This window comes from Meleagris gallopavo, chromosome Z (genome assembly GCF_000146605.3).
Source record: "Meleagris gallopavo isolate NT-WF06-2002-E0010 breed Aviagen turkey brand Nicholas breeding stock chromosome Z, Turkey_5.1, whole genome shotgun sequence".
Taxonomy (NCBI): Eukaryota; Metazoa; Chordata; class Aves; order Galliformes; family Phasianidae; genus Meleagris; species Meleagris gallopavo.
The window spans coordinates 36,254,043-36,265,640 of record NC_015041.2 but is presented as its reverse complement, the minus strand read 5'-3'; the positions used below and the strand labels follow the sequence as shown (position 1 = coordinate 36,265,640).

General features: G+C 37.4%; 1 protein-coding gene across 1 annotated transcript in view; it reads left to right on the top strand.

Annotated features, from left to right (window-relative positions):
• Window positions 1-11,598, top strand: part of LOC104915099 (FERM domain-containing protein 3) — a 106,656-nt gene that overhangs the window by 18,837 nt on the left and 76,221 nt on the right. Inside the window, exons 3-5 of the mRNA XM_031557413.1 lie at window positions 376-465; window positions 2,664-2,729; window positions 7,246-7,275. Coding sequence (XP_031413273.1) covers window positions 376-465; window positions 2,664-2,729; window positions 7,246-7,275 — 186 coding nt within the window. The remainder of the gene's footprint in view (window positions 1-375; window positions 466-2,663; window positions 2,730-7,245; window positions 7,276-11,598) is intronic.

The following is an 11,598-nucleotide window of genomic DNA, read 5'->3' as shown; positions in this document are numbered from 1 at the left end:
TCTTCATACCTCACTGTAACTAGATAAAAATGCCTCCTGTTCATAAATTACCAAAGAAAAAAAATCCAAATAAAAATAAAAATAATGAGCAGTTCAAATTTTTTTTTCTTTGATACCGCTTGTGAAGTGCAAAACCATGTATAAATTGATTTGCGTAGATTGCTTGCATTTTGCACATGCTTTCATCTTGTCATTTACTTTGTTCTTTTAATGTGCATTTATTTTATTTTATTTTATTTTTTTTAATTCCCTGCCTTACTCTTCAGAGCTAACCTTCACACAGGCTTCTTTGTAGGACTCTTGGAGGCCACTTCAGAGTGGCTAAGGCAATGTTATTTGCTACTGTTCTCATGCTTTTTCTTTATAATGTTTCAGCTCATCCACCATATACCATGTGCTTTAGAGTGAAATTCTACCCTCATGAACCCTTGAAGATTAAAGAAGAGCTCACCAGGTATTATTTTTGTCTGTACATTTAATGTGAATTCTTTTACAAGTTCAAACTAAGACAGCTTGTTGGGTAGGCTAGGGTTCTCATTGTGCTGAAATGCACTGTTTGCACTATTGGTAATCTTTTTTTATTTATTGTATACCTGGGGACTTTTAAAAGTAGCTTAAAGGCACTTTTCCTAACATACAGAGAAGTAGTGATGCTATTAAAGGACTTTCTGAAAGAGAAGCAGTGATCAGTGGTTGGTAAATATTATGCTAACTCTTCTCCATGGAAGGATTTTGGATTAGAATAAGTTCCTTTTTGTTTCTTAGGTTTTCTTTTTTATGTGTCTGAAGCAATCTGTGAATTTAATTCAATAACATTTCTCTTTCAACAGGAACTTTGAAACTTTTTCTTGTTTTTTTTTTCCATTTGAAGTGTCTGCTCATTAGAACCAAAAACCCTACAGTATCTTTAAACTGCGGACCAACTTTCTTTAGAAAACTGAAATTGATTTACACTTTTAATGTATAGTTTTGTTAGAAGTTTTTTTGCGTATATAGAATTTTCCAGTGCTTTGGAGATACAATTCAATTGCAACAATTCAATTATACTTATTGAATGGGATTTCTGTCCTTTCTTCTGGCCTTTGTAAATACTCTGTGGCTCTGTGTATTTTTCAAGAAAATTATTGAGGAAAAGATGTAGCAGCTTTTTTGACCTCTGCACCAGCTGTGCAGGACTGTATGTCTCCACCACGTTAATAGTTAGCAGGTCACACTGCTAACTAGTATGTGTTATAGAAGTACAAAGTAATGGAGCGCTTGTTGCCTTGAGATCTCCACTGACACTTTTGCCAACCCTTGCAAATTCTTGTGCTCACAAGTCACTTTGTGAATGGGAGTGAATCCATTATCCTTGATCTCGCAGTTAAAGTTTCAGGAACAGCTTGCATTCTCCTGAATGGTAAATTTACAGTTTGTATAGAGGAGCTGGACATCCTGTTCATGTTACAACTATTTATCTCGAATCACGTTTAGTTGAGGGAACAGGTTGTAAACCAGGAAGTCAAGGAATTTTCAGTATTTGTTAATGTTTGCCCTTGAATGAATATTTTACTTTTCATGAGACATAGTTTACACTTTCTAGGAAGAGGAAGCTCTTTCTCATTGAGACCCTTAATTAATTTTTTTTTTCTTTAAATGTCTTGGATGCTCACTCAGGAGAAGTTTCATCAAAACACAAAACATCTTGAATTAGCTCACTGATGTATATTGTGCTGCCAGTATGTTTTAGTCTTTGCTAGAATAGTTTAAAAACAATTTGAAGTCAATCTGTTGTTTGAAAAATATTTTTTGATCTTTTGTAAGAAGTATTACTAATGAGGTACTGGATTGTCTTAAAACAGAGAATCTTTTTTTCATATATTCACCTAATGAGCATGATAAATTTGTCTATCTGATCAGCTTTCTAGTTTCCTGTAGTTGCTGTTCAGAAAGTTTTGCTTGTTGTCTGCCCAGGTTTCTTACACAATAACAAGGTATGGGAAGTGTTCATGAAATGAGAAAGTAAAGTGTAAAGTCTTGTAAATTGGTTCTGTCTGCTTCATTGATTAAAGAAGGAGGTCAAATTCAAGATAATGCTCTAAATTGATTGGAGTTTTTTCTTTTCTTTTCTTTATTCTTAATTACAATGACAAGCGAAATACAAGAAGAATAATACCAAGAGGTATTCTTCAGAGGGCAATTATGAAACTTGGATGGCTGATGATCTGTTCAGTATGTTTTTTTTGTGGCAGGGGATGTTTTTAATTTTATGACCTCTGCCCTGATCATGTGTTCTTTGCAGTGTGTGCTTAAGATGCTCTGAAAATAATTTAGTAATATTGCCACTCTTTGACTTAAAGGCTGCTGTGCTTCATAACTATGGTCAGACGAGTCACAGTAAAATTGTGCATTTGCATTTCTCTTTCTGTACGTGCCTAAATGTACCACAGAGCAGTTCTCTTGCTTCTTCAGCTGAGTAGAAATCTGATGGGTGCCACAGTCCCCACTTAGGAGAAGAAATTAAAAGACAGTGGACTTATCTTACCACATTTTCATATTACTATTTTATCCAGAATGTTAATTAACCCTGTCTAAATGCCCCATATGAATTATTGTCAATATATTCTTTGTAAAAGCCATATAAGAGTAAATCTTTAATGAAGTATCTTAGAGACATCAGGGAGATGTACAGCTGGTTAAAAGAGATATATTTGGTATAAAAATCATATATTTGGCACATGAAACTGTGTGTATGGAATAAAGTGTATACTTTCTGTGAAAACAGTATGAAGTAAAGAGAAATAGTTTCAGACATTTCTAGTGTGAAGAAAATTGAATATTCTCCTCCTCGGATTACTGCTACTTCATTTCTGACCTGCCTTGGGTAGGATGGATTGTAATCTTTGAGGTATTCTGTGGTTTTACAGTAGGAGATGTTTTTAGAAAATTAACCTAGCTGAAGTCACTTCTCTGTCTATAATATATAGAAAAAAAGCTGTAAGAATCTGAAAGTGTATGTGCACCACATATTCGGAGACTGGGAATGCCCCGGGAAAGGCATTGAACCATGCACTTGCCTATCATTACACTTAGTTCCACTGTTCAGGACATATGTGAATATTGTCAGTCACATTATACCATTCCACTTGCTTTCTTTCATCTTCCCTCTTTTTAGTTAATGATAACTTCCATGCTTTTGAAATAAAATCAGTGAATGCTGCAGGATGTTAAAGCACTTTGAGATAAAACCATGCTAAATAAGAAATTATGGGAACTTGGAATAAAGTTTTAACGTATTCCTGGAGACTGAGGATCTGTGTGGTCCTTGATCACTGTGTGCTCTGCAGTTGGTTAATGCTACAATTGAGTGTGCCTCTGAACTTAATTTCAAGTGCACTGGAGGTTTAGCAGATTGTAATGCAAACAGCAAATGTAGGTTTTTGAGTAGTCTGTGTAATCTTTTAAATAGAGAGAAATACTTGACCATGGAGATAAGAGTGGGGGGGGGGTCTCTGCACTATGGACAAACTTTCTGAGTATGACTTCTGTCTCAGGTAGTATCTGGTGCACCTCAGACTTTTCTGAATGGTACATCTGTAGTTTTTTTACAGATGATCTGACAGTATTATGGGTTATATGGACTCAGAACAAAGTACTTCAGTTTTTGAAAATAGCATTTAACTGACTTCACTTAATATCCCTAACTGAAATTAATAACTACTGTTTTTAAATTAGGCGATAGCATTATAACAAGCAGGCTCTCATATCTCGCTTGTTTCCTGCCACACATACCTGTAAAACATAGGTTCTATTTCTTTCTCGTTAAATCAGCATCTACTCTGCAACCTGTTTTCTGACTTACTCTCCACAGGGCTGGGTGGACTCGATACATAGATCTGCAGTATTGTTGTTAATTCTCTTTACTCTTTATTTTGCATCTCTTTATCTTTTACTGCACTGCATGTTGGTTGTTTTTGCATACAGCATGATAGTCTTGATGAAAAGAGCATCCAGGGTTCACTGTAAGGGTTAAGATTATTCTTTTGGCTTGACATGCAAAAATGTAAAATTGCTGTGAAAGGAAGTTGTAACTACAAAGGCCATTCAATCTGCTGTATAAACAGCATCCCAATGCTCTTTCTGTAAAGCACAGATGTTTTTGCTCTGTACCACTCTTCACTATTCTTTGATCATAGGTCAGAGCCTTGGGAGAGTCCACAGCTGTGTAAGCATGAGATATTGCACGTGAACAAATTGCGAACAGCCACGGGAGTGTGAACAGATAGATCCCATGACCCATTGCACATGGGCACAGATTTTTACTGTTTACTTCTTCTCAGTGTTCTTGTTTAGATAATAAATACATCAGTGTTTTTTCTTTTTTATGTAATAAGGCAGCCCAAGGCCTCATGCCTTCTTATCTCTAAATCCCTACATTACACTGTGCATGCATAATTAAAATGAGAAAATATGAAGTCATCTGAGGTCCCAAGGGATTGATCTAAAATGCTACAGATAATACTGTATCAACAGTAATCCATAATTATTGTAGAAAAAACGCGTCATGGGTTAGTAGCTAGTAGAATTAACCAAAGATGGATTATTGCAACTAGCTGTCATCAGGCACTTTTTTCCTAATCCATGTTTCCTAATCCAAGAAGCAGTTCTTCAATCACTAGGCTGTCATAAAACAGTGTAATAGCTACTTGGTACAAGAGAAGCAGATGAAAAATGCTTTACTGGAAATCATATAAAATAGCAAAGACTGGGGATGTAAACATGGCAAATTAAAGAGCCCTGAGTGAGCTAGTCTAACTGAGGAAGAACAATACTGCTGCGTGCATGCAGAGCTAAACTAGCCCTGTTGCAATCAGCTATACTTGACGCTGCTTTTTGCTGGAAAAGCCTGGCACTTTTCCCTCCAAAAGTGGTCATTTATGCTCCTGTAGTATTTGAGTATCAAACTACATATTTGCAAGATTAAAGTCTTGCAATAAACTAATCCTTCAAAAAATGAGTTAATATTGGGTAGACCTGTTTTGCAGAAAGCTGTTCCTGATATAATTTAGGAATAACTCTAAATGCTCTAAATGCTCTGATTGCCCTTCTCAGCTATTCTGAGACAGCAGAATACAGTATACAATACACATTGTAATGGTAGCTATTCCAAAGCTTCTTCAAATCCACTTGTCTGTTTTGGCCTTGTGAAGTCCATATTGGCAATTATCCAATGAGTCTATGGCTTTGGTAGTATTGGACTCTCAGTCAAATACCATAGTCTTAAAAGTGAATGAATTGTTAGTAAGAGCTTGCAGCTAGCATTCAGGGTGGAGAAAATAAACAAAAAAATTAATGCATTAGAGTTCTGGATTTTTTGGTGAAGCTTGTGCCTATGGGTGAAGGAGAGCTGAGAGGTTCAGAGTTCCTCTTATGTCTCTTAGGGAAATGCAACAGAACTGAGAAGATGCAGCTCTGTGTCAGAAGCCTACAGAGAAGAATCTATTCCTGTGTTGTATTGTGGCTTTTATTTATCTGCTATTCAAAATGAAGGTGTAAACTGTTTCTTCCCATTCCTTTGTTCTTTAATTGTTTCCCATGTAATCAGTGTTGTCAACCAGTTGGCTAAACAGTAATGTTTCAAACTTTTTCCTTTTCCCAAGGAAAGACCATGTGTAGTAATGCAGACCCTGACCAGGTCTAAAGCCAGGACAAGCCCATTTATTGTTAGATCCAGGTGGTAAACATCATCATTTTTTTTTCTTATTTATTTATTTATGGAAAGTGACACTATTGATTGAGATCTTCTCTGAGGCTTTTTTACCAAGACTGGTGCTGAATTTTTAGCATTAGAACAACATCCCTCAAAGCAAAGGTAGTGATTCTTCCTAGAGATGCTTGTTAATGGAAAAGACAGTTAAGCACTGTCATGGTTTTATGATGTTTGGTTATCGGTATTCCACATCATAACATCATGTAGTCCACTGGGAGTTAAAGAGTTAATGCTCCAGGTCCGGGTACCTGTCCCAGAAGAGAAGAACTACTACATCCCCCCAGAGGACTGTTCGCTGCTCTGTTACCATTTCTGCTTAGAAGGAACAGATAAAAGGCCTTGGTAACTCACCTGATGGCCCTTTTCAATCGTCTGGCTTGTCTGTTGTGGGTGCTCTCCCACCTTAGCATTTACAGTAAGGCCTTCAGTTTTTGGACATTCTCATTTAATTTAATTTATTAGCTTTAATTCTAATTATATTGTATTAAATTGTATTATAGTGTGTTTTCTTGCATTCCAATGTTATTTAGTAAAATAGTTTGTTTCTCCTCAGATCATTGCAGCTGTATTGTTTTGAGCCCATCTCTCTATCCATTTTCCTTTCCAGGGTGCAAATCCACGGGTCTCTCCGCCCTGCTAGTCACAGAACCAGGCCAAATCAGCCCGTAAACTGTTGACAAGCACTTACAGAAATAAATTAATAAGGTAGCTCCTGCTACTTTTGCTGTTAGATATTTGTGAGTGGGTCATACAAATGTTGTTTTCTGTGTAAAAGGGATAGATTGATATTTTCATGTCCGAAAGCAAAAATCATGTTTTTAAGTTATGATGACTATGTTCCTAGTTTCTCATTTCTCTACTAGGATTTGGCTTATGGCTAATTAGGTGAATTGAAAGGGCAGCTGATGTAATTACTGTGATGTTCTTATTAATACGGACATTTTGTGAGTGTTTTGAACAAAACTGTCATGTCTTTCCATAAAAACAAGAATGCAAAGTCATGACCTTTTTCTACCCATAAAAATTCACTTAGGTATCTTCAGTTGTGCTTTTAAGAATTTTAACAATTAGATTCCTGCCTGTTCATTTTGATAATTTTTTTTCTGGAGCTTTTACTTGAACATTTGCCTTACAATTTATTTTTTGGGCAGGATAGCACTGTTTATTTTGACAGCTTTTTGTGTCAGTTCACTCATTGTGTAAGGTACTTTCTTTCATATGCTTTAAACAATCCTCTGATTGTACTGATGTCTCTGAGTATTACATCTTTGCATCTGAGTATTCAGTGTAGCTTGGGAAAGAGCAGAACAGTCAAAGTCAGACATTGCTGAGACTAGATTTTTTTTAAACTTTGTGGTGTCTTTCAAGACACCCATGTCTACTGGCAGGGAAGATTGTGGCAGCTCTGGGTGAAATGCTTGTTACTGTAATAGAATGAGTGAAGTAACTTAAACACAAGATAAAAAAACACAAAGTGGACAAACCACAGGCTAGAGTTGTGGGAAAGCATTCTTGCTTCATTGAAGGTCTTAAATAGTTACAGACAACAATTAAACAGTTGGAAACATGATGTCTGAAAACAAGAATAAACATTGCTGACCCTGCATCCACAGTTCCAGAAAGAATTTGGCTAACTTAAGAGTTGAGTCATATTTATTGCAAACAGATAATAGATGGAAATGAGGTTATTGAATGATAGACAATTGTGAACATAAATGCTAGAAGCATAAGTTTATTGGCTTGCTGGTAAGCCTTAGTTTTTAGTCAGGACTGTAAATCAGGCTATAAATTGTGCTAGCTCTTGCAAAAACATACCAATGGTGGAAAGACAAAAGAAGCAGCAAAAACAGATTGAATCTGTAAGTTATTTGAATCTGTTAAGTGTAGGCAATTTTAAATACATACGAGAGCTTTACTGAAGTAAGTAGTTAGGTGTTTGCTGACCTTGGACATTAATTACTTTATGAGGATTATAGAAAATGTCTGAGGTTGACACAAATTCTTGCAAAGCTTACAACTTTGACTTTCAGTCCAAAGTGCATTTATCGCCTTTCAGGAGAACTCCAGAATGTCTAGGTTTTGTTCTAAACTGTCCTAGCTGCTATGCCTGAAGAAGATGAACAATATCCAGTGCAGTTTGCTGTATGGGTGATCCCTGAAGAAAAAAAAAAAAAAAGGCATTTATAATCTGCATGGATAATTGCATTTTTCCCTGCCCTTTTTCTAAGCTCAGATGCTTTACCAGTGTTGTAGCCAACAATTTTTCCAGTCTTTATTGGGAACTGTGATCTGTGCTGCTTTTTTCCTTTGACTGCTACCTTCTGTCTTTGAAATGGCTTTTGTTCCAGGGATGAAATCATTCCCTGAAAGTGCAGTATAGAACCATTTGATTAAAGTTTTTGAAAGATGTCAGGGCACAACTAGTTTTTTTACCTGGATTTTAATGGTCAAATGCAGGCAACAGCACAGTAGCATAGAATCTTAGAGGCAGAAAAAAATTTAGCATTCTTGTTTTACAAATTCTTAATGTAGTGGGAATGTATGTGAAATGAAGTAGGAAGACAGGCGAACAATTTAACAAATCCTGGTTCCAAAACAAGTGAAACATTGCAAAAACAAAATGCCTTTCATCTTTGGGAAAATATAAACAGAGCTGCTTCTTCAGACTAGCAAGTGCTAGGAATTACACATTTTAAAAACAGATCAATAGGATTTATGGACCACTTTTGTGACAGAAGCTAGTCTACATGATTGCTTGAGTTCAGTTCTATAATCCTAGGACAGGGAAGAATTAGTTCTGAGGCCCATGTTCCTTTCCTTAAAGTTAAGTCTTATGTGTCTTACTTTGGCCCCTGCAAAAGTATGGAGAAGATTAAACTGGGAGCTGTTAAAAAGCACCTGAAAGGCAGTGCAGTCTTTGGTCACAGTCAATATGGGTTCACAAGAGGAAAGTCCTGTTTAATGAATTTAGTTTTCTTTTATACAAGATTACTGATATAGTTCACCAAGGGAAACTGGTTGATGTAATCTTTTTGAATTTCAGCAAAGCTTTTGATACTGTCTCTCATGGTTTCCTTGTGGACAAAATGTCCACTGTACAGCTAGACAAAAACATAACATGGTAGGTAAACAATTGACTGGTGGGTCAGACTCAGTGATGTTTATAGTGAATGGGATTCCATCAGGCTGGTTGCCATACATTTGTGGTATTCTACAGGGGCTCCATTTTAGGAACAGTTCTCTTCAATATTTTTATAAATGATCAGGGTGCAAGAGCTGAATACATACTAAGTAAGTTTGTGGATGACACCAAATTGTGAGGAGCTGCTGTTTATCTTGGTCCTATTCAGAACAGCTGCTGTTCTGAATAGTTTTTCTTGTATTCTCACAAGGAGCTGTTTACTCCTTTGAGGTTAGAGAGCCATTACAGAGAGTTCTTGACAGATCAGAAGGCTGGGCAATCACCATGGATATGGAATTTAAAAAGTGCAAATGCTGAATTCTGCATCAGAGGTGGCATAACCCTGGATATATTTACAGAGTGAGAGTGAGCAGCCCTGTGGAATGAGAATCTGGGTGTTCTGGCTGATGGCAAGTTGCACAGGAGGCAGCAGTGTGCTCTGACAGCCCAAAGGGCCAACTACTTGGGGTGCAGCAAGTCCAGCACAGCCAGCGGGAAAGGGGAGGGGCTGTCTGCTCTGCTCTGTGCTAACGGCCTCACCCACACACTAGGTGCAGCTTTGGTGCCAAAACAGGAGAAGGACATAAAATTATGAGAGAGCATCCACAGGAGGGCTATAAAGATGGTGAATAGTCTGAGGGCAAGGTGTGTGAGGAACAGCTGAGGTCCTAGGGTGTGTTCAGCCCGGAGCAGGGCAGCTGAGGGGAGGCCTAATGGTGGCTGCAGCTCCTCACAGGGCAGCACTGAGCTCTGCTCTCTTGACAGTGTGGGACTGAGGGAATGGCATGGAGCTGTGTCAGCTGTGTCACTCTTCACTTGAGGGTAGTTGGACACTGAAACGGGCTTCTTGGGGCAATGGTCATGACACCAAGCCTGTTGGAGTCAAATAAAGTGTTTGGACAGTGTTCTCAGGCACAGGGTTTAAATATTAAGTAATTCTATATCGAGCTAGAAGTTGTTCCTGATGATTCTGATGATCCCTCCCAACTTGCAATAGTTAGTGATTTTTTTATTCTGTTTTCTTTTAAATGCCACATGTTTGCACACTCCCACCCAAACACCCATGTTCATCTTCATGGAATTTTAGTGGAAATGAGTTTTTGGTGTCTTTCTGTGGGGTTTCTTTTTCTGCTGCTCTCATCTCATCCTAAGTGCCAGTGTAATATTATAGTGACTCACACAAACTTGTGTTTATGGCTGCCCCCTTATATTGAAGAAACTTGTTTTAAATTACATTAAATTAGTGTATGTTATTTTGGAACTTGCTCTCATAAAACTGCTATCTATGGGGGAGAGAAGGGAATTCCTGTTATCTCAGTTCAATCTAACTTATTTTATTGCACTGTATTAAATGGAGGAATTGAGAGCGAGTTTGACTCTTGAATACATGCTTTGAGTAAATTCCCAAGGATTTTCCATTCTTCCTTAGCTTTGAAGATAATGGTGATGAATGGCTCAAATTTGACAGTACTGGTACATGATCTTGTAACAAAGGAAATAATTTCTTGTAAAGCTTAATTTTTCTTCTTTTAAATTACAAAATACTTGTAGAATAGTTGTTGATGGTATTTCTTCCCATCCATGCTGCAGGAGAGATGTACCTGGTGCAATTCTGAGACTCAGGTTCACATTTCTCATCTCAACCTTATGACTGCATGTAAGAATTGAAAGAAACAGGTTAATATGCTTTTCCACGATCCTGCTTGCTTTCTTATCTCTTTGTAGTCATTTTTAAACTCAGAAATCAGTGTGTAATGTCTTTGGATACCTGTTGACCTTATGACAGACTAACAAGACATGCTGTGAAATCCTGGGTGGCTTTTTCAGCATTTCTTAAAAGGGGAAATACAGTTTGGCCTCAAGTTAATGGTAGCTCTTCAGAGAATTGCAACCTGATGACTCACCTTGGCAAAACTTAGAAGAAATTTAGAACAAGAATATAGAGATACACTCATTTGTACAGGTTCTGTGTGGTATCTGAATGAGTATACATTTCACTGTTTTTCAATAAACTCTCCTTGCAAATCAAAAATTTTTACTACATCTCACTGATGCCATTGGTTTACCATGTTGCAAGTATACTCTCTTCAGAACTGTGCCCAGTCAAGTCACGCCAAATTATGGAAGTAAAACAGAGATTAGCTACTGAGTTATGACTAAAGGGGAAAAACTGGTGTTGCAGTAAAGAGCCTTGAAGAGCAAGTTTTCAGCAGAAGTTTGTAATACAAGTGAAGGGATGTGTTCACATTGAAAACAAGTTGCTTTTCTTTGTGATAGTCCTGTTTTTATGTAGCATTTAATAACAGTCTGAGGAAAGGAGGCAAATTTCTCTTGCCTTTCCTGTCTTCACCTAAGCTGCTTGGTACAGGAATTCATAGTACACACAGAATGAAGCAATTTGGTTGAAATGTGCCTGACATCAGTGTTATTGGTAAAGTGCATTTTTTATTGGCTATGTTGTAGCTTAAGCTTGGACAGGACTCCCTGCATCAATGGACCTGCTGAGGATAAACTGAATCCACTGACACTGCTAAAACCATAGACTTGTTTGACTTTTTCTGGCTAAAACTACATGTTGTGTTTTCCATGGGGTGAAACTGCTATGTAGTGCAGCTGTAATTAGGGACGTGATTGGGGAAGTGGCTGTGGGTGCACAGCTAGGCTGCAT